General features: G+C 60.0%; 5 protein-coding genes across 5 annotated transcripts; 2 read left to right on the top strand and 3 right to left on the bottom strand.

Annotated features, from left to right (window-relative positions):
• Positions 1-254: 254 nt before the first annotated feature.
• On the bottom strand, positions 255-5,330 carry CHLRE_06g284350v5 (uncharacterized protein). The gene is made up of 7 exons (XM_043063312.1): positions 5,012-5,330; positions 4,727-4,929; positions 4,485-4,662; positions 4,317-4,388; positions 4,095-4,154; positions 3,743-3,925; positions 255-3,487 (listed from the first exon to the last, which is right to left on the bottom strand). The coding sequence occupies exons 1-7, from the start codon at positions 5,234-5,236 to the stop codon at positions 3,254-3,256; spliced, it is 1,155 nt and encodes a 384-aa protein (XP_042924018.1). The 5' UTR covers positions 5,237-5,330; the 3' UTR covers positions 255-3,253.
• Positions 5,331-7,712: 2,382 nt separating this feature from the next.
• Positions 7,713-9,430, bottom strand: CHLRE_06g284376v5 (uncharacterized protein). Its single transcript, XM_043063313.1, has 2 exons — positions 9,209-9,430; positions 7,713-9,060 (listed from the first exon to the last, which is right to left on the bottom strand). Exons 1-2 carry the CDS (start codon positions 9,341-9,343, stop codon positions 8,995-8,997), a joined length of 201 nt encoding a protein of 66 aa, XP_042924019.1. The 5' UTR covers positions 9,344-9,430; the 3' UTR covers positions 7,713-8,994.
• A 1,660-nt stretch (positions 9,431-11,090) lies between these two features.
• CHLRE_06g284400v5 (uncharacterized protein) lies at positions 11,091-13,772 on the top strand. The gene is made up of 7 exons (XM_001695294.2): positions 11,091-11,452; positions 11,519-11,581; positions 11,725-11,809; positions 11,933-12,003; positions 12,219-12,281; positions 12,594-12,673; positions 12,984-13,772. Exons 1-7 carry the CDS (start codon positions 11,285-11,287, stop codon positions 13,120-13,122), a joined length of 669 nt encoding a protein of 222 aa, XP_001695346.1. The 5' UTR covers positions 11,091-11,284; the 3' UTR covers positions 13,123-13,772.
• Positions 13,773-13,821: 49 nt separating this feature from the next.
• CHLRE_06g284450v5 (uncharacterized protein) lies at positions 13,822-17,705 on the bottom strand. Its single transcript, XM_043063314.1, has 4 exons — positions 17,143-17,705; positions 16,644-16,919; positions 16,261-16,343; positions 13,822-15,958 (listed from the first exon to the last, which is right to left on the bottom strand). Exons 1-4 carry the CDS (start codon positions 17,624-17,626, stop codon positions 15,857-15,859), a joined length of 945 nt encoding a protein of 314 aa, XP_042924020.1. The 5' UTR covers positions 17,627-17,705; the 3' UTR covers positions 13,822-15,856.
• A 127-nt stretch (positions 17,706-17,832) lies between these two features.
• CHLRE_06g284500v5 (uncharacterized protein) lies at positions 17,833-21,527 on the top strand. Its single transcript, XM_001695295.2, has 6 exons — positions 17,833-18,265; positions 18,638-18,743; positions 19,106-19,233; positions 19,729-19,881; positions 20,276-20,377; positions 20,741-21,527. The coding sequence occupies exons 1-6, from the start codon at positions 18,134-18,136 to the stop codon at positions 20,855-20,857; spliced, it is 738 nt and encodes a 245-aa protein (XP_001695347.1). The 5' UTR covers positions 17,833-18,133; the 3' UTR covers positions 20,858-21,527.
• Positions 21,528-21,569: the final 42 nt, after the last annotated feature.

The raw sequence follows: 21,569 nt of genomic DNA on the forward strand, positions 1-21,569 counted from the left end.
GGGGTAATGTCTAGCTCCAGACAAAAACGGCCGGGTGGCCGCCGTCTTTTGTCTGGGCACATGGCGGTTTGGGGGCTTCTCCATAGGAATTGAGACAAAACCCGCCCCAAACCCGGGCCAACAAAGTCTCGCCCTAGACATTAGCCCCCGGGAGGAATGTCTAGAAAACGGCCAAAATGACCAATTAATGTCTGGAGACAGTTCCAGGGGACGAGGGGCCCTTGCGGCTTGGTTAGTCTCGTTGCAGGTATTAGGAATGCACACTTCCAATCCGTGCTTCCAATCCTGTAATACACACACCATAGTGCTGCCGGGGGCGGCAGTGTGGTGCACGCATGCGATGGGACAGGTGCCACGCTGCAGTGCATTCCCTGCCCGTAAGTCCCTGCCCACTGACATGGAATGCAATGGTGCGTAGTTACAGGACTCGCACCTGCCAGTCTGTAATGTCTGCTAACTATGTCTACCAGACACCTAACGGTTCCTCACGCTCGGGGCGCCCGGCCAGGCGATAGCACCACACACACATGCTCATGCTCACGCTTTTCTTTTTGCTTGTGCTAGCTCACTGGCCTCGGCTCTACAACGTCATGTTCGCTTGTGCGTGTTGCGTTTTTTCAAGCACGTCAACATTTCTCCCGTCGTGTCATGAAGACACACACACACACACACACACACACACACACACCAGCGCCCGCGCCGGCGCCTTTATAGTGTGGTGGAGTTTGCAGCGTATCTGGTCGCCAAACCTGGCTATTCATTGCCGATTCCAGTGACATCGAGCAAGCACACGTACCCAGTCAGGTCGTGCAGCACAGTTCTTTACAATCATGCAACGTAGTCCAATCAACTAGCAGGCCCCATGGGGGTTGGTATTCGGTTTGCGCAATAGGGTCATTGCGCCGGTTCGTGAACTTGTTCCAGCACTAGTTGCACCCTCCAACGTACCCTATGGCAGAGACACAACAGCACATGAGCCCATCTCCAACATGCGCTGGTGGCCGATTAATCGCAACTTGTGAGAAACACAATTGCAAACTCTTTTAACACTGAAGGTAGGAGCGGACAGGCTTGAACACACCATAAGAATCGCGTCCGAACTCCAGTCGGGCGGGTCAAAGCTTGCGCACCTCTCCTGTCTCTGTCAGCGGCTCTGCGCATCCGCACAAATAATACCTTGGGTCTCTATACAAGGCAGTCCTCACCAGTTCCAAGACCAATCACTCGAAAGAAGGATGGTAAGCCCGGGCCCCGCCTGGGAAACGCAGCTTGCCACAAAGAAGATGAGCGCCTCAACACACCCACGCAGACTAATTTAGGTGCGGCCTGAAATATCCTCAGGAAGTCAGATTCTTCTGTCCGTCTTACAACTATTCCCAGCTCCACGCCCACCTCCAGCCGCGCGCCTGCTGCAGCAACCCTCGACCCCTTCACATTCTGCACAGTAGGGCACATGTATCCCACCTGCCCACAGGCGAGGCCAATCTCAACACCGTCGCGTAGCGTAATAGTTTGCTTCCTGTGTTCATAGTGTCGCTTTTTCCTGGCCTTCCAAGGATACATCCCCTACCTACTGCCGTGCGAAAGTCTCGCTGGTACACCTGCCACACCGCCGAATCTACATAGGTACACTTCTGCCTAGGCAACTTGGCCACCGCAAACTCAATCTGAGCTATCGCAACAGGCGGCACAGTATCGCCTGCGCATGTCCATCACACAAGACAACACCCGGAACTTTAACTTGCCGACCACCTGATACTGAAATGTATCACCACACGTCTTCAGCAACAAGCGGAGCGCAACCAGTGCAGCCAGGGTGCCGTAATGTAAGATTTGTACGCGCACTTTACGTCACTTAGTCTGAAACAGTCAAACGCCCAGACATGGAACGATTACTGAAACAGCAGGTCAATCCCGCAGCAGCTCAAACACGCGCTCGGTTGCGAGACGATCTACATTCATGACTTTTTCTGAAGCTACTCTGCAAGCCGTAGGGGCTCACTGCTCCCGCTGCCTTTGTGGCGCTGCCCAGCGGCCAGGGCTCACGCGCAGGCGTGACCTCGAACCTACACGGATTAACAAGGCATTCCCCCGCACATGTAGCTTCTAAATTACCCATGTCGCCGCGCTATACTCATTCGTCCTTGCGTCTCCAGCATGTGCATGTATTGGAACCGTAATGGCAACGGACCGTGCAGGCACCTGCCACACTGTAACCTCATATATTAATTCACGCATCCCTGGCCTGGCCCTAGCTCTGGTCCTCCATCTTCCACCTGAGGAGTAGGCATCGCCCGTGTCTGTAATATCTTTGCCTGTTGCGCGTCATCGTTAAGACCAGGAGTCTAGTCTAGCCTACCGCGACTGCCTACGGTGCCAAGTTTCCACCCTTCATTGTCCCACCGCCCCCAGCGCGCAGTGCTCACATACCGCTCTGGCACGCGGTACAAGTTCAGTCCCGGTCATGCAATCCCACCGACGCATCCCCGTGCTCTGCCTGCCCTTTGCCTAACCGGTCTGCCCATGCGGGCCCCGCTCGGCAAAATTGGGCGGCGGAGCGACTCGTATGCTATGCTGCATAAATGCGGCCAACCACCCACAAAACCACAGCAAAACGTGCTTCTTGCGTGACTGGTGAAAACGGCATGCGAGCAAAACGTACGAGCGCCAGCTGCTAGAACAGCTCAGAGCTCCCATCTTAACCTTCAACGACAAGAGCGTGCTCAACAGACTTCAACATACTAAATGCAAAGCAGGTGCCGACCTTCGTTGATACACAACAAGTTCGAATACAGCCACGTACTATTTGGCTGGTCCCTTATTACTGCAAACAGTCCGAGGTTACAACTACTCTTCAGGCGCAAGGTCACAAGTTGTGGCCCGTGTGTGCGGTGCGTGCCACCACGCAATCATTGCGACCACCACCGCCAACTATTACCAGGTGAGCGCTGCCATCCAACAGCTCGTGCACGGCGCGCAGGCGTACCATGCAACGTTCCCGAACCTCTTGCGCAATGTCAGTGGGCTACGCAGCTTGCAGTAGCTGGCCTGTGCTGTAGCCATCGCAGCCTCACAGGAGGGTATAGCCGGGCCGGCAGCTGACCCTGCACGTGCGTAACTCCTCATTGTCGCGCTGTCGCCTGGCGCGAAGCGCCAGCCACACCCGCACGCGTAGCCGTCAATCTACATACACCGACAGGCTGTAAGCAGCCACAAACACCGTAGCATGGCGCCGCCCCGCAGCCTGCTGCTGCTACTGCTGCACCGGCTGCGACTGCTGCGCCACGACGGATTTGTACATCTCGTACAGCCGCTCCACGGATGGCAGGAGGCCCTGCAGCTCGGTCTCGGACATCACCGTGCGCAGCGAGTTGACCACGCACACGTTGACGCCGGTCTTGAGCTCGCTCTCCGCCACCAGCAGGCACGCAACAGCCAGGCGACTGTAGCTCACGCCCGTCAGCGCGTGGTCCAGTGTGGCCAGCTCCTGCGTACAGACAAGAGCGCGGGATGAAATTTTGATGACAATTGCTAAACGCCAAAAATATGCCTGCATGTTGTCAAATGCTGCGTGGCGTGCACGTGGGGTAGCTGGCAAAGCCCGATAGTCCCGGCTTAGACCCCTGGTAGCGGCCTTTCACGGACACGTCCTCCGCCGCCAGCTGCTGATAGCACGTGCGCAGCCGTACGAAGGTATCCGGACGCAAGCACGCACTGGATCCTCATGCGGGCACACACTCACCGTCAGTTGCTGGACGGTAGCGCGGAAGGCGGCCTCCTTGCCGGGCGGCACCACCGCGCCGTCCTGCGGCCGGTTGGTCACGCGGTGCACCAGCATGGTGGCGAAGGTGTAGAGCGTTGGCACCCGCAGGCGCCAGTCCAACGCGGTCATGATCTGATACTCCATGCGGCGCGCGGCCTCGGGCTGCGGGGCGAGCAGTGGCGGCAACCAGGCGCACAAGCACACACAGTACGTAAGCAGTGAGATGAAGGTGACCGGGAGATTGTACGGTACGCACAGGGCAGTGTGAGAGACAGGCGAGGGCGAATGCACTACATGTCACGGGAAAACGTCAACGCCGCATTCTGCTTACCTCAAACGGCTTGCCGCCCTCGTCCTTGGCCAGCTGGAACAAATTGTCGGCAGAGCATTGCTGCGGGAGACGCAGTAAGCATATGGAGACGGGCAGGGGGATAAGTGGCGCGTACGTGGGTGCCAGCGGAGAATTCATTGAGCGCGGGCTCGAAACACACGCGCCGGGGCCACAACCCTGCACCATGCACGTCCAGCCCGTCAGCGGGTCCAAAGACCCTACCTGCTCGACCTTCACCGCCAGCGTCATGCACGTTAGCGCCGCAAGCTGCAACGCTGAGAGCGGGACATTCCCCTGCAGGCAAACAAAGACGTCGGTTTTATGTTCCACGAGTATTCAGGGCAGGATTTGGCAATGTTTTCTGCCACCGTGCGCCTAAACAGCTCCTACCTCGCCACTGGCGCGTAGAAAGCGGTCGAGGATCGACGCCGACGTGAAGAATGTCGCCGGTGCGAAGCCCTGCAGCACGCAAGACTGCCGCATCCACTCGACGAGTACTCCACGATACTCCGGAAGGATGGGCGGCGATGTGTGAGGCCCCAGCTCGCGCTCCTTGGCGAACTCCGTTCTGCAATACAAGAAGCCCTTCGTTTCCGAGCCGTCACGCGCCCAGGCTGCTAACTAGAACGCACCTTAGAGCCTCCTCTGCGTCCTCGTGATTATAGGACGTGCTCACGAAGGTCCCGGGCCGGTAAAAGCGAGTTGCGTCCTCGTCGTCGTCTTCCAGCACATCGTCCTCGCCGCAGAAGAGCCCCGGAGAGCCAGGGCGCAGCGAGAGGTCCTCCTCGCTTTTCAACGTGGAGGATGAGTTCATCCAGCAGTATGACGACTCGTTCTGCGGGCAAAGTTCGGGGGTCAGAATTTCCACCCCCCAACCCCTTCAGCAACCAGGCCCTGTATCTTCGCCAGGACCTCACCTCTGAGTCAAATGATCCAACATCACTGCAAGTCTCTGGCGCTGACGAGCAGGACGGCGGGAACGCGAGTGTCTGGCGGTCGCGACTGCACAGACCGAACAGCGACTCCTCTTCCATTTTCGCGGAGCCTCCTCCGAACAGCTGGCGTTGGCACGGCACTGGCGAGCATTCTAGCATGCTGCCGACAGCGACGGCAGCCGCAAATAAGGGGCTCGAGCACTCCATTAATCCCCCCGCCAAACACGACCTCTCTGGCCTGTCCGGCCGGCTGAAATTTCGTACCTAATTGTATGATGTAGTATCCACTGTAAACCTATTCCCTGTAGTCACGGAAAGTGTGCGTTCTGGCGAGCTCAAAGTGAGTCCTGCCAGTTGAATCCAAGCGCCTCCATCCGGTCGCTGGGGAGCCAGGGACTGTGTTATCTCCTGTAGACCTGTGCATTCCATGTATTGCATTGCAACGTATTGATTACATAGCATCCGGGGGCGAGCAGGAGGCGGGTGCCGGAGAGCATGCTTGAACGGGCGCTTGCGCCAGCCATTCCAAAAGTCTCCAGATACAAATCGATTATTACAGTTGATTTTTCTTATTCACGCAGTCCTGGCTAGGCGAAGTCGGAGCATCACCTTCGGCCCGCCCCCGTGACGCCGAGGTGTGAGATATCGGTTGTGAGGCCCGTTTGGACCTGGGAGCATCACGAGTAATGTATGCATTAGAGGGCATGGCCATTTCACTTAGCATGATTGATGGCCTGAATATGACAGTTAAAAAGACGTCATTCAGGCTGGCCAGGGCCTTGCAGCCCAATGAACTGGTTAACCCCGGCTTGGGAGACGAAGGGCAACTCAGCATCATGCGAGCCCAGCTATAAGTCGCTATAGGCGCACGGGGCCGCGATGAGATGGGGGTGCAATGTTAGGGTTTCCCTCTCTAGGAGGGCTTTCACGGAGGGCATTCCCCACTGGGGTTTCAGTTCCCTCCCGCAGAGCCATCGAGCCGCGATGGGAGGGGGATTGTAGCAGTACCTAGCCCACCTCGGACATAACTCATTGTAGAGACTGGCAAGGGGTTGGAGATGTCCAACGGATGAGACTTGGGTGACCGCATATTCATTAGAAGACTCGTAAGAGGCATAAGTTAGGGCCTAGCCCTGTCTCGAACAGGGATCGTAACAGTAGATCTATTACAACTGGCCGGAACACTGGGCGTGGTGATGGCTTAACGGCCGTGCCTTTCATCGTGTCTCATCTTGGCGGGCGTTCCGCCTACAGGGATGCATGGGGAAAGGTTACACTGGGTGACTGGAAGATCACCCAAAATTAACATTAGGTCCACGGGTGCCAACACCAACTGCAACATGATGGTGCTGCCCGCTTGCAATGAATGGACTTTACAAACCGGCCGCCGGCGCGCCCACGCCATGAGGGGCCATCTCCGGCCCAGAGAGAGAAACCGCCCTCCCTCTGCTTGGCTACCGACCTTCACTGCACTGCATTACGCTAGCCTTCACACGAAGCGTGTCTGGGGCACAACGGCATGCGTTGAAGCCAAGCCTCAGCCCGCCACAGCCTCACAATGCTGAGCGCCATGGCCCAACAGCAAGTGGCACTGACGCAGCAACATGCACTTCAGACCGTTGGTCTGCGGAACGCCCAGCCAAACAAAAGCACCACATTAGTAACTACGTTCAACTAAGACAACGCACCACAACGCACCACAACTATGATTGTGTATGGGGGATCGGGATTGAGTTGGGGGGTTCTGAAATAACTGAATTTACGGAGGCGGGGTGGGACTGGGCGGGCATGATGGGGCAGGTGGCGAACATTGTGTCCTGGTCTCAGAGTTGACCGGGGGCCTCAGCCCCCCTCTTTTGCTCGGTTTAGTTTGGGCTGGTATCTACACACACACACACACACACACGCACACACACACACACACACACACACACACACACACGCACACGCACACGCACACGCACACGCACGCACACACACACACACACACACACATACACATACACACACACACACAGGACGCATACAGGTGCATCGCGGGGTCAGGCCGAATGGTCGCCCGTGGGGTTACAGGCTTATCGCGGGTAAGTATGACTACCTGGTTGACGGCAACCACGCGACGCTCGGTAAATTGGTAGGTACGTATCGGCGGGCGTCGTCTGGGCGGGCTTTCGTTTCGTATTTTAACACACACACACACACACACACACAGAGAAATGAAAGCTAGTGTGAATGCAAATGCAAGACGCCCACACACACACACACACACACACACACACACACACACACACACACACACACACACACACACACACACACACACACACACACACACACACACGGTATTTGTTGGTAACTGCGCGCGCGTGTATGGCGGAATTTTGTTCCGTTTGATTCTTTGTTTAACACACACACACACACACACACACACACACACGCGCGCGCACACACACACACACACACACACACACACACACACACACACACACACACACACACACAAGCGCTGCGCGCGCCCAAGGCTGCCCCCCACCCGTATGGAGCGGCCACCATCCAGCGACGGGACCGCCTTCATCATATATACCGTACCTGTGGGATGAAGGCCTAACGGCGCGTAAGTCACTACCCTAAGGGTAGCCCCGGCCCTGTCTCGAACAGGGATCGTAACAGTTTTAGGGTTTTTAGGGTAGATCTATTACAACTGGCCGGAACACTGGGCGTGGTGATGGCTTAACTCGGCGCCATCGGCCGTGCCTCTCATCGTGTCGATCCCTGTTCGAGACAGGGCTGGGGCTACCCTTAGGGTAGGGACTTACGCGCCGTTAGGCCTTCCGCCCACAATATCCCACACCGGCGGCGCCAGCCGTGCAGGCGGCTGGACGAGCCATAGATCAGCACGCGTAAGAAACCCAATAAAGGCCACCCATGGTCACAGCCATGTTCTCCCGCAGAGCCCATGCCACAACGCAAGAAATGGTGGCAGCGGTCCCCGTCGTTCATGCTCATACCACTTGCACGACAAGGAGGCAAGGCAACTCCAAACGCACGCTCACGAGGAGCCCTCGGCACCGCCCAACAAGCATTGGTCGCCAGCTCGCCACCCGCCAAAGCGCCTCCGGTGCCAGGTTAACAATATTTGCTGGCACGGTGGGCGGTAAGCAGAATACGGCTGTTTAATTCGTTGCCAACTGTGCTTGTGCTTGACAGCGGGGCACGGCTGGACATACCGTATGGCGGGCGGCGGTGTCTGTGCAAACTAACCCTGGCTATGTTTGAACGATGAGGTAGATGTTTTTTAGAGTTCTGAGGTACGGTAAGCACTTTTAGTGAGAGAAGGAAGGGGAAGGCGCAGCACCACACCGGCACACAATCTGCAACGCGAGCAAGCAGAACACCAGGGACAACCGCTCAAGCCACCGAAACCCAAGGGCACCCCTCCGGGGCAAAGCAAGGGCAGACCTAAAAAAGGCGAAGTACCCACCATACTCACAGGACAGAGCAAGAAAAGAAAAAAAAAGAAGGAGAAGCACGGACACCCAGCACCAAGCCCAAACCACCGCGAGAACGGGAAACCACCACAGGCACACACGCACACCAGCGCGCCGGGCCCCCGCACCAAAACACTGCAAACCGGTCCCCGGTCCCAAGCAGGCCAGGGAACACAGGCAGCAGCTACCCGGCGCCACGCACGCACGCTGAACCAAGCGGCCGCGTGATCTGACCCAGCAACAAAGCAGTCCAAAGCGACTACACGGGAACCACCGCAGGCGCACGACCACGCGTAGTCACACACGCCCCCACCTGCAGCAAATAGGGGCAGGGGCCCCACGCAAACCGGGGCACACAGGCAGCAGCGAACCAACTTCCACAACAAAGCAGACCAGCTACCGCACCGGAACAACTGCCGGTGCACGAACAAACGCAGGCGCACACACACGAACACGCCACCAAAACAGGACAGCACACTAGAAAGGCCCCGCCCAGAGCGCCCGCACCAACTCCGCGTCCGCGCGCTCCGCAACCTCTAGCAGCTGCGGCACCAGGCCCCGCGGGCACACGGGAGGGCCACGCACCGTCTGCCACCCATTCCCGCTCCCAGGCGCGGACGTCCCCACGGAGGGACCTCAGGATTAGAGCGCGCCCAGTGCCACGACAGCACAACGCGAACTGATCACTCGCATCCCACAGGGCCTGCTGCAGGACCGCCTCAAAGGTGGTGCCGGGGCTGGGAGCCTCATCGTGGTCAGCCAGCAAGGCCACGACGTCCGCCGCGGACGGGAGCGAGGTCCCGTAGTCGCACTCGCCACCACCCATATCAGGGTCCGGGCCCACCCCCGCTTACTTGCCGCCTCAGACGTGGCATGGCCGCATCCCACTTTTCCCTTAAGGTTTGTTGTCCCCATTGTAAGGCCCACAAGGGTGGACTCGAACCCATGTAAATGCTCATGCTCAAGGGCCAGAGCACCACCAAAGGCGCAGGCAGCCACAGCCGTCAGTCCCCGCCTCCGGTTCCCCAGCAAGATATACATACTGCAGGTGTTTAGCCCGCAGCGCAGATGGCTGGGGGACCAGCTGCATATCCCTCCCTGTCCCCACATTGTACTCCGTCAACAAAGCTGCGGGCCCACGTCCTGCGCCCAGCCCCGGCCCCGCACCACTTGCGCCACGGTCTAAGCCGCGCCGTTGTGCAGCGCGACGTTCTGGCGCGGCGCAAGGGCGGCAAGACCCCGTGCCAGCCGGACAGTACGCGCGGCTTCCGTGCATCCAGCAAGGAGAGTAGCCACCGACGCAGCAAAACGCAAAGCCGCCGCCTGCGGCGACACAAGCCCCGGGACCGGCGCAGCGGCGTTGCCGCCCGGTGCCAGGCCCGCAGCCACGCATCCGCCACCTTCGTCCACGGCGGCACGTATAAGTCAACAAACCACACGCCCCCAACACGCAGCGGAAAGGCAGGCTTGCGTGGCGTGCCTGCACGTGTGCAGCAGGGGCAGGAGCCCGACGCCATCACACACAGGCGGGGACTACCGTAGGGGCATATTAGACCGGCGACCGGCGCCTATCAACCACAGCAGCCAGAGCCACGAACGCACGGGCTGACCCAAAAATCTGCAGAAAGACCAGCAAACTCCAAGTGGTAAAGCACCTTGCTTATGGTGTAGGCCGAAGCCGCTGTCGCCATACCAAGCATCGTAGTAGGCCCCCTCACCATCGCACCAAGAACACCCACCACCGCCTCAGAAGCCACACTGCCACACGCGGGGTGACTGTCTTCAAATCTCCATAGTGAACACCCAGCGACTTGGCGGTTTGGACCACCCGCTATCCAGGAGGCAAGTACAGGCGGGCCCGCCACACCGGCCGGTAGTATGGTGCCAACTGCCAGCAGGGCTTGTGCATCAGCAAGGCACGATAGGGGCGCCAGGGGACCACCTATCTAGCCGCACCCCGGCCACCAGGGGGAACCCACCACGACACACGCCCAGTCATTCACCAACGCAGCGCCACGTGTATCAGTGAAGAAGTCACGACACCCACGACAAGTAGCCCGCTCCCACCCCATGCGGTCAAAGCAATCCAGGAGGAAGGATCAGGACTTAATGGGGGTTGTGCAGTGCCGGGATCTGAGTGGCTTCGTTGTGCGTTGCCGGCCTCCTTGCCCCCACCCCTCTCGCCCACCGCCGGCTCAACTCACTATCAGCAAAACGTTTTGGCGGGCCCGACTGCCTGCCTGGGTTGGGTTGGCCCATAGAGCGGGATAGCCGGACAGGCCGTCCAGCCCGTCCTTAAGCAGCCAGCATCAGTGGCCGGGGTACCACTTGGGGTACCATACGCTGGATGCCCGCGACCCTCCCCTGCCGCGACGGCTGAATGAGTCTCCAACTCTGATGCGCTGGATGCCCCACGCCCCTGCGACAGGTAACCTTCCCGACTTCGGTGGGCCAACCGCGCGTGGCGGTGGAGGGGTGATGGCACGCGCCGCATGCTATCACCGTCAATCCTGCACATACGAGCGAGCCCTGCATTGCGTAACAAGCTGTTTTCATACACATGCAGTAAAATGTTTAATACAACAACAAAGCTACACATCTGTCGCGGTGTTTCACTTTCAATCTGTAACACCTGAACGAGAGCGAGCATCTGCCATATTAATTTACTGCAATTATTGATAGGTAATCATAAACGAAGTCGTTTCAAAACACAGGTCCGATAAGACGCCTGAAAACCAGCCACTCCGAGCTCAACTGGGCTTAGGACATGGCATCGCAGTCAGCTGAAGCCCAGATCGAGCGTATTGTTAAGGACAACAATCGACCATATGGCCTGCAACAGCTGGTGGACCTCGCGGCGACCATGAACTTTAAAAAGGCCCAAGTCACGAAAGCGGTCGACGCGCTTGTTGCTAAAGGCTCTATTCTGGCCAAGGTGCTGAAATTGTGGTAGCACCACTTGCTGGCAGCTGTGGTGACTGACTGCTGGGCTGAATCGCAGGAGTTTGGCAAGACCAAAATCTACTTGCCGCCGCAAACGGGGCGACCGGTACTGTCGAAGGAGGTGAGACAGAAGCTTGGCGGCCGCGGATGGAAGGCAGGGTAGATGAAGGGTGCGGGAAAGGTCGAAAGGACGTGGGTATGATGGCGTGTGCTATGCTACGCTGGCCACTTTCAATGACGCTCTTTACCTGGTCGCATTCATAGGACTACGAGGCGAGCAAGCAGAAGACGCGGGAACTGCAAGAGCAATGCCAGAAGGAGGCGGTGGAGTGCAAGCAGCTGGAGACAGGTGCGTTGACGTGGGCCACTCTTCAGCGTCCTGGCGTGGTACGATAGCAGCTGCTCTCGTTGCATCTGGGTTGCATCATTATCTTCGGCGTTGCTTGTTCCCGATACACCAAATTGAGCGCAGAGCTATCACAGCTGCGAAGTGTGCTGTCGGAGGCTGAGATATCGCGGCAGACGGAGGAGCTCAAACGGAAAGTGAGGCAGACGGGCCCAGCGCCGCCCAGCTCCGAGGGTTGTTCCCTTAAATGCATTGGGAATGCATTTGTTGTGGGTGACTTGGTGGTCTGTGTCGGATTAGTGACGAGGAATGCAGGCCAATTTCAAACCGCTGTTGTTTCAGTTTCAACCCCGTGCACGCAGTGGGCACAGACTGACCCAACCCACTCGACCCACATCGGCCCCGCCCGCAGCTGGCGGCTGACGAGAAGAAGCTGGCGATGCTCAAGTCCAACGCGGTGCTCATCACCGCCGAGGTAAGGAGGAAACAGGGGCAGAGGCAGAGGCGACGTGTCAGAGAGCACAAGGGAAGGAAACACGCAAAAGTTGTGTATTCGAGGCGGTGCGCAGCGGAGGCGTTGTGTGTGCGGGCGGGCGGGCGGGCATGGGCGGAAAGAAAGGTATGCACAATGCAGGGAGCGGGGGCTGGCATCGTCTATAAATGTAGCCGGTATAGCTATCACGGGATACCGAGTGATGCGTTACAGGCGCGTGAGCTACTTGCTTCTACCGTATTTGTACTGTTTATGTTCACCGCGTGAACGGCAACGGCTCTGGTCCTGGTGCAGGAGCGCGCGGCCGCGGAGAAAGCGCTGGCCAGGACGCTAGAGGCGTGGCGCAAGCGGCGGAGCATGTTCAAGAACATATGGTGAGTGGTGAGGGTGCCGCGGAGCCTCGTGTGGAACATGAAAGGTGTTGGATGCATAGGCGCGGTATGCATGAGGCGGCTATCCAATCGGTGTGTGCACGGTGGGAGGCTGCATGGCGCTGAACATGGCCTGGGGTGTGGTATCTAGGCGCCTTACCACATCAACAAAACACCTGCGTCTGCGTGTGCGAGGCGGCCGAGTTACCTAGCTTACACGACCTCATAAACCCAGCCCGACTCATCCACGCCTCCCAAGCCAACCATCTTGAACCCCCGGCCTCGCCCCCCCGCCCCCCGCCCCCCTCCCCAGGGGCGCCATCAGCGAGAACATGGACGGCAAGCAGGCGGACCTGTTCGAGGAGATTGGCGTGGAGACGGACGAGGCGGCGGGCGCAGACATGGCGGAGGCGGAGCGCCTCATGCCGGGCAGCAAGCGGATGCGCCGCTGAGCGGGGAGGGGCGGGTGCAGGACAGGGACGCAGTTGGGGGGGGGGCTGTATGGGGGGGGGCAGGCGGTGGGGAGTGGGCGGAGTATAGCCGAAGGACGTGGTCATGGGCAGGAGCTTGGGCGGGTTGGGCATGCGCACAGTACTTGTAAGTACTGAGCTAAAGCCGTGGGCTAGCAATCGCCGTGTGGCGATGCACGCGGCCAGGGCAGCGGCGGAAGGGACTGCTGGCATCGCCTTGTGTCTATGTGGGTGGCATGCAGGACTTGAGTTTGCCTAAGAACTGGTGGTGGGGATCCGAGTGTTGTGAGGCAACAGTGACGCAGGATTGTCCATGTGTACATCACCCTGTACGCCGGCTGAGTACGCCGGTATTCGAGTGTACTTGGCGAGCGGGTTTGTAGCCGCATAAGGAGGGTGTGTCCTGCGATCGCGGCCATCCAGGCAGGGTGCCTGATTCTTGCAGGATGCGATTGGCGAGTGCCTTCGTTGGAGGGTGATCTCGCCAGTCCTTTCAGAAGATTGGCTGCGGCGGTTGTGTGTGTCGAGCCCGGGTGAGAGGTAGCCCCACAGCGGCACAGCTGTAAGTGAGGTCCACGCCGGCGGCCCGGCGCGGTGCATCCACGTGTGTGGTCTACCGTCTACGCCTAGACCAGGGGATAAACGGTGCCACGGTGTGACTCCAGGTGCTTCAGACCTGACGTTGACCGGGCTTTACATTGGCGCCCAGTCGGTCGGCCCAGTGGGCAGGCTTCCAGACCCCATCATGCACCTCGTGGAATCCCCGATTCCCTGGCATGCACAGTAGCACATCGTCTCAGTAAGCTTCGGTGTTAACCCAAAAACCCAACAGGCACGCGCAGTCTTGCCCGCCACCACTGCCACCACAAGAAGAAAGCACGAGGCCCCGCCTTGAATCTTGCTTGCGTGCCCAACCCGCATGGGCTGTTGTCCAGGCGGGTCTAGGTCACACACCAACCTCTCTATGAACCGTCACACTCTATGCATATTGCGCCTTTGCAGTCATCTGTCCTTGCAGTTCAGACTTCGAGTCTAGCACCGAGGCAAGTCGCCCCTGCTGCAGCTGTGGCACTGTGCCGTCTCTTCTTCAGTACAGGCACTTCCATCGGTGTGACGCAGGCCGTGACTACCCGCCGTACGAGGAAGCGCCTTATCCTGATCATGCCCGCAGTAGTATGTGTCTTGTCAGGTCACGCCCAACCCCGTACATCCCAAAATCCAACCATGCACACACGCCGTGATGCAAACAACCGACATCGACATCCTCAACATGTGTTCCCTTATTACGCTGCGCGTCGAACAAATGCCTTCGTCGTACATGCACCGCGTTGCTCAAGTAGTGCCGGTCAGCATCCTTGATCGCCAGCCGTCCCGACAACGCGTCACGCGAAGTCGCGCATTAGCATGGCCTTGCCTCCCGGCCCGCGATGCAGCACCCGCCGTCCCAGCTATCTGGCCCCCGCAAGTCTTCACTGCGGTCATGCTAGTTCTGTATCATACATTCGTAGAGCTGGCACACGCTCATTGCATGGCCCAGTCTCACACAACCCCCCGCACGATCTGCCTGCCTCGCTGCGCTTTGGCCTTGCGGTAAACTGCAGCGACTGTGCGTAGCGTCTGGCAAATGCTCAAAACGGCACATTCCGGCACGGTCCGCAAGTCTGTCCGACGCTTGTCAGGCTGCAACCACCTTTGTGCGGCTCGTCGTGTGCAGTACACAATGCCTAAGACAACTCGTGCACGGGTTCAGGGGCTAGTAGCGACTACTTCGCCATCTGCCCTACGGCATGCCGCATTTCCTGTAACCACATTGACTCGTATCTCACACCATACGCTTGCTCCTGCTTCATTCGTTTCAAACACGGTATTGCGCTCTTCGCTGCCGCCTGGCCGCGTGGCCATGCACACAAAACATGATACACTCAGTGGCTGTATGCAATTGTAAAGTGCAGGCGGGGTTACTAAGGAAATGCCACCAAAGCGCGAGCACCCGGCTTGCATGTTGCATGCGTGGAAGCTGGGTAGTTGCGAGCGCGCAACCCCACGCACATAACACCTGCCAATCAGCATGCTGCCTCCTCCTCCGGTCAGACTTAGGTCAGTCAGGTAGTCAAACGCACGTCAAAGTAAGTAGTTCAACACACCCACCGTCCTGTCATACAAAGAAAGAAAGAATGCGCCAGCTGGCGGAGCCCGTACGAAGATGCAGCAACTGCTGCACGGGCTGATGCCGGGAGTATGTTGCTGTCGCCGAGCGCTGGAAATTCCCGTAGCCACTGGAGCCGCTGGGTGCCATTGCTGTGGTAGTGCGGGCTCTGCGCGGTGCTGCAACTGCTATACGCATAGTGCCTAGGCGGCGGCCAGTCGCAATCGCGGCTAGCAGCCACGTTGCGTCCACGCTGGCTACGGCCCACTAGGCCCACAACCCAGCCCCACCGAGCTGGCATATGCCGTTGCTGCTATTAGAGCCACCCACTCGCGGCCATCCCCATGCATCAGCAGTGACCCCTGACCAGGACATGTCGGCCAGGTGCCCAACGGTCTGCAGCATTCCGCTGCCTGCGCGCATGCGGGGATGGCCTGGCCTGACGCCCCCGAAGCAAGCAGAAGACAGCTCCCTGCTAATTGGCAGCTGATGCGCCACCAGGCCGGAGGCGCCGGCACCAGCAGCAGTCCAGCGGCAGCAGCCGCCGCTGCTGCTGCCGCATCCACCATTTTAGCCCCCGAGCTCCCGCAGCCCGAGGTTTGCCCCGAGCACGGTCCGCACGTCGGGCGCGTGCTCCAGCTCGTTGAGCACCGGCAGCAGCTCCAGCAGCTCCTGCGCACCCGCAAAAACGATGACCAAGAGGTGGTCGGTTCAGCAGCCCCAATCGCCGCGTCAGCGGACAGGACCGTCATGGCGCGCTGTGGGTCTCATGGGCATCCAAAACCAGTGCCCGCTTGCCTGGCTGTCCAACTCCGATACTCGCAGCCCGTTCTGTTGCTAGAGCAGCCAATGCTGACGCTGACGCCATTCCGCACTCCGCTGTCCCTTGTGCAACCATTCTATCTTCCACGGGCCTTACCCCATTGCAACAATGCCAAACCCCTTTGCCTTGCCCCGCTTCCCGTCCGCCCCACCTGGTCGTCCATGTTGTCGATGAATGTGCTGATGGGCACCGCGTTGGCGGGCTGGAACACGTACGAGTGCGGCGAGTTGTCCACTGCGGAGTGGCAGCGCGTACCGGGCGGGTCAGATTCAGAAAGGTAAGGGTAGGTGGACGCAGCGCGGCTATGAAACTGTAAAGGCCGGCCTGAGATAACAAGGGACCGATGATCCTGGCGTGGCCGAACAAAGAGAGCCTACTCCGTTGGCGGTGCATCAAGCGGTGTGTCCCACCCCCACGGAAACCACACCATAGCACAGCCGGTGGCCCCCTGCCGCCGCATAGCGCCCCGCCTGCCGCTGCCCCTCTGCACAGAGGCAGCACGCGCCATGTGTGCTCGCCGCTAACGGCGCTCACCGATGATTGTTTGCGACAGGTCTCGCCCCAGGCAGCTCAGGTCCTTGACGTAGTTGCCCTCGTAGGGGAAACACGATTCCCGGAATAGCCGCCACCGCACGAGCTGCTGCTTGTCGAGGAGGTCTAAAAGCGGGTCCGCGTACTTAGCGAGGCTGGCCGTGAACACCACCACCTCGAAGCGCGCGCCGACGCTCTCCATGAAGTGGTCGCACCACGGCCGCTTTAGTACGTACACGTCCACTAGCTTGCCGTCCACCTCCACCGGCAGGATATAGTCTGAGGCAGCGCGGACCGCCAGGAAATGTCAGCGCATGCGTGACCGAGATGCTCACTAAAGCGTGCACTGAACAGCAGCCGCGCGCCCGACACAACAAGGATCTATGTCCATGGATTGCTGGCGACCATAGCATTCTTAAGGATGCAATTCGGAAGCCCAACCAGCCGGCGACATGGAGGAGATGGAGCGAGTGCTCTCTCGTTCCTGCCCGACGAGACCCACCCGGGTTGGGGATAGGCTTGAAGGAGGAGTGCACCAGCGTCTCGTCGAGGTCCAGCACCAGGGTCTTCTTGCTGTGGTCGTCGGACCGTTTCGGCCCTATGAGCTGCTCCCGGTGCACCTTGGGGGGCTGTGGCGGAACAAAGCGACCGCCGCTATACTCTCCGTCTTGTGCATGCCGGAAGTACCCCTGGCTCTGCGGTGCGAAGCAGCAGAGGAGCGACCGGAACCGCCTTCGCCAGCTTTTGGGCTGTGGTTGCTGGGCTACGCGGAAGGGCGCCACCGGCCTGTGCGCTGTGACGGACGTGACCTGCGTAATAACGCTGGACACGTCGACGACGCTGGGCTTCTCGGGAGCGCCGGGCTGACTTGAAAGCGTTGTTGTGCCATCTGAGTCCTCCGCTGGCGGGCCTTCCCCGTTGACCAGAGGCTTCGCTAGTATGTTCTCGTCATTTTGAGGGTCGTGGGAGGAGCTTGGGGGTAACATCCTCCCCCGAAGAGAGAATTTGAGGCAACGGACTTCAACTCTTCGTTGGTAGAAGCTCTGAAAGGCAAGGGAAAAGTAATACAGTATTCGAACAATTGTTAATGCCCCCTCCAGCCAGTCCCGCCTCGACAAAGTTTTGCGGGATGAGTCCCCCCGCCAGCCCAAAGCCGGAGCTGTGTTTCGCCCGTGCATGCATTACGCGCTAACATTACCCCTACTCACTTTATTCTATTGCAGACTGGAAGCTTTTGTTACTGTCGAGCAGACTTTCAAGGCAAAATCCTCTACACTCCTTCATTTCTTTGGGGTTTCCAGCTCCATATAATTGCTAACAATATAAATACAAAAACGCGATTCATTAGTGTTATTCAATTCTGCCGGGCCTTGACGCCGTGGCCACATCGGCGGCAGCCCTGCTCGCCCCCTGACATATCCAGCGTCAGCCTTCCGAAATTCAACACGCTTTACACTCAACGAAGTGGTGACTGAGGCGAACACATAAGCAGCATGGAGTTTGTCTCGCCAGAGGGGCTGCGGCTGGACGGCCGGCGGCCGCGTGAGCTGCGGCGAATAAACTGCCAGCTAGACGTGCTGTCAAACGCGGATGGCTCGGCCATATTCGAGATGGGCAACACCAAGGTGTGTGTGTGGGGGGGGGGGGAGGGGGTAGAGTTCAAGGGGGGCGGTAGCCCAGGCAGGGGAGGTGCGGGAGCGGGGGCAGGGGGAAGGCTTGGGTGGCAGGCTAGCTGCAGCCACCACATTCATGGATTCACCCACGGCCCAGTCGCTCGAGGCTCATGTCGCATACAGCTATGCCCTCAAGTACGTGGCACCCGGGCTTCATACAAGCGCTCGCCCGGCCATGACTGTGTGTCTGTTTCCACACACTGTTCCCACACAATGCTTCCAGTATGTGCCTAGGCCCTTTGGGGTAGCCCGGTAAACCAGCCGCCCCGTGTCGGCTCCAACCCCACCTGACCACACGCCCTCACGACCCCGGGGCCGCTCCAGGTGCTGGCAGCCGTGTTTGGGCCGCACGCGGTGACCCGGCGCTCCGAGCTGCGGGAGGAGGGCGCGCTGGTGGTGTGCGAGTACTCCATGGCGGCCTTCAGCACGGGTGAGGGCGCGACAGGGCTGGGGAGAGGGCTGCAGGGAGGGCTGGAGAGAGAGGGCTGGAGGATGGTCTTGGTCAATGCCATAGGGCACAAAACAAGCCCCGAAGCTTGTCAGGAGGCCCGGGGCGGGTGAGGAGGGGTTATTTGGCCGTGCACATGGCGCATGCCAGAGCCGGAATGAAGTGTGAGGACCCAAAGCGGCTCCGCCGCCAGGGCACGGAGCGCTGGGCATGAGAGCTAGGTCCTGCAGCTCAGCAGTCCAGCTCCTGCTCCCCCCGCTCCCATGCTCCCACCCCGCCGCTCCTCAACCCGCCACGCCTGGACGCACTGCGCCCCCGCCTCCCCACGTTCGCGTGCCGGGCAGGCGAACGGCGGCGTCGCGGCAAGGGCGACCGGCGCTCTACTGAGCTGAGCATGGTGATCCGCAACACGCTGGAGCAGGCGGTCATCACGGAGCTGCTGCCGCGCAGCCAGATAGACGTGTACGTGCAGGTGGGCGATGCAGGACAGGCAGGCAGGCAGGGGAGGGCACATGCCCGAGCCGTGCGACGAGATGGGGAGTCAGAGGCGAGGCAGGCATATGCGCGCATGCGTGCGTGCGTGCGTGCGTGCATGCGTGCGTGCGTGCGTGCGTGCTGTCGGAGTCCAGTCAGCCACCTAGCGAGCATGCCCGAACAGCAGCGGCCAGAACTCGCAGCACGTGCAAATGGCTCGAGGCAAGGCCAGCGAGCAGGCGCGTCGTAGCAGGGCCAATATGAAGGTAGCCGGGTTTTCGAATGTGCGCTGACGTGGAAACCAGGCGGAAGTCAGCGGTGCCAGGGCGACCCCCGAACTCGTCTGCGTGCACACACACATACACGCATGCATGCCTCATGTGCCAGCCATCAACATTGCACACGCCGCGGCGCCCAGCATTCCCCTCTGCACTTCGCATCTGCGACATGAAAGAGATCCAACACTCCGTCTTGCATGGGCGCCATTTATCAGGTGCTCCAGGCGGACGGCGGCACTCGCTGCGCCGCCATCAACGCGGCTGTGCTGGCGCTGGCGGCGGCGGGTGTGCCGCTGCGGGACCTGGTGGCGGGCTGTGCGGCGGGGTACCTGGACGGCACAGCGCTGCTGGACCTGAACTACACAGAGGTGCGGGAGGGAAAGGGGAGAAGGTGTTTGTTTGACAGTTCCCGGTAGTCCAAAACCATTGCGGAAGAAATTGAGGCCCAGAGGCTCGTGACCAGCCCACCCTTGCGGAGGAGGTGGGGGCTGCGGGAAGAGACTGGCGGTGTGGGCATTGTCGGCGACCCTGTGGGCTTACCCTGTTCCCCTGTACGCGCACCTTCTCTGACGGGGTATTAGCCGTCCTTGAAAAGGAGGGCCTGTCCACTGTGCAACTGTTGCCCATCTTTGCACCGCCCCCCGCTACCCCTCTCGTGCGCACATGTTCTTTGCAGTTGCCCCTCATTTGTGCTCTCGCGCTCTCATTCTCATACACACATGCACATACATAGTCTTGCGGGCTTCCTTCCCTCGCGCACAGGACTCTGGCGGCGGCCCCGACCTGTGCGTGGCTCTGGCTCCGCGGCTGGACTCGCTATACCTGGTGCAGATGGACAACCGGCTGCCCGTGGACACATTCCAGGTGGGTGGGGGGCGGGGAGGAGGAAGAGAAGGGGGCCAGGACAGGACGGGGGGAGGGGCAGGAAGGCCGGGACAGGAAGGCTGGGGCGCAGACAGGGAGGGTAAGCGAGGGGTGGGCTCATGATGGTGCCACAAGCAGCAGTGCGGGGGCTGGTGGCGAGGCAGGGGCACGCAGACGATGCAGAGAGCGTGGGCGCAAGGGCGGCTGCCCTCTGACAGCCATCCCCCCCACCACGGTATGGAATGCGTCGCGTGTGCCCGCTGTACCTCTGGCCGTCGGCACTTCACTTCATATTTGATACACACCATCCCATGGATGGCTACCCCCCCCCCCCGCCTGTGCGCTGCACCCGCCCGCCTGCAGGCTGTCATGGAGCTGGCTCGTGAGGGCTGCCGCACCATCAGCGGCGTCATGCGGGCGGCGCTGCTGGAGCACACACAGCGACTGGCGGTGGCGAGAGGCATCACTGCAGCCGTGTAGCCGCGCGTGGGGGCGGCGTGTGGGCGGGGGCTTTGGGGGTGCTGGGGGAGTGTGGGCGGCTTTGGGGGGTTGTGAGCGGGCTCTGAGGGGGGGAAGTGCAGGTGGTGGGACACGCGAGGTGCGAGGATCGCGAGAGCCTGAAGCAGAGGTGGCGTCCGCTGTGTTAAAGTGCGGATGTGCGAGCGAGGGTTCCGGGGTGGTGGTGGTGGTGTGCGGTCACGGCTAGGCGACTGTGTGTGCAGCGGCTGCTCGCGGGGATGGGGCCACAGCGCGACGCTGCATGGCGGGGCGCCGGGGCGCGGTGCAGGGCTTGCCGCGCGAGGGGCTGAGGCAGGAGGCGCACTGTGTGTGGAGGGAGGCATGTGGTGCTTACAGCAAGGAGATCAGTGCGCGGAGGATGAGTCAAGTCGCTTTCGGACAGGTTCCCTGGAAGGCTTCGACTTACATGTTGTTCGAGAGGTGTTGCGTGCCGATTGCGCGGCGTGACGGATGTTCATGTTGCGGGCGCACAATGCTGGTAGCTTGATTGGATGCAGGTGGACACCAGTGCATGCTCGCAGGGTAGTTCATGGGCGAGATGGTGCACTCCAGGAGCCGAAGACAGAACCGGGCGGGTCGGCGGGGGTGGCGGGCAGTAAGTATTGCACCAACCGTGTAAGCCACGGGCACGCGTGCCGTCGAACCTTTCGTTCCGTTTCGTTTAATTGCGATT

This window comes from Chlamydomonas reinhardtii, chromosome 6 (genome assembly GCF_000002595.2).
Source record: "Chlamydomonas reinhardtii strain CC-503 cw92 mt+ chromosome 6, whole genome shotgun sequence".
Lineage (NCBI taxonomy): Eukaryota > Viridiplantae > Chlorophyta > Chlorophyceae > Chlamydomonadales > Chlamydomonadaceae > Chlamydomonas > Chlamydomonas reinhardtii.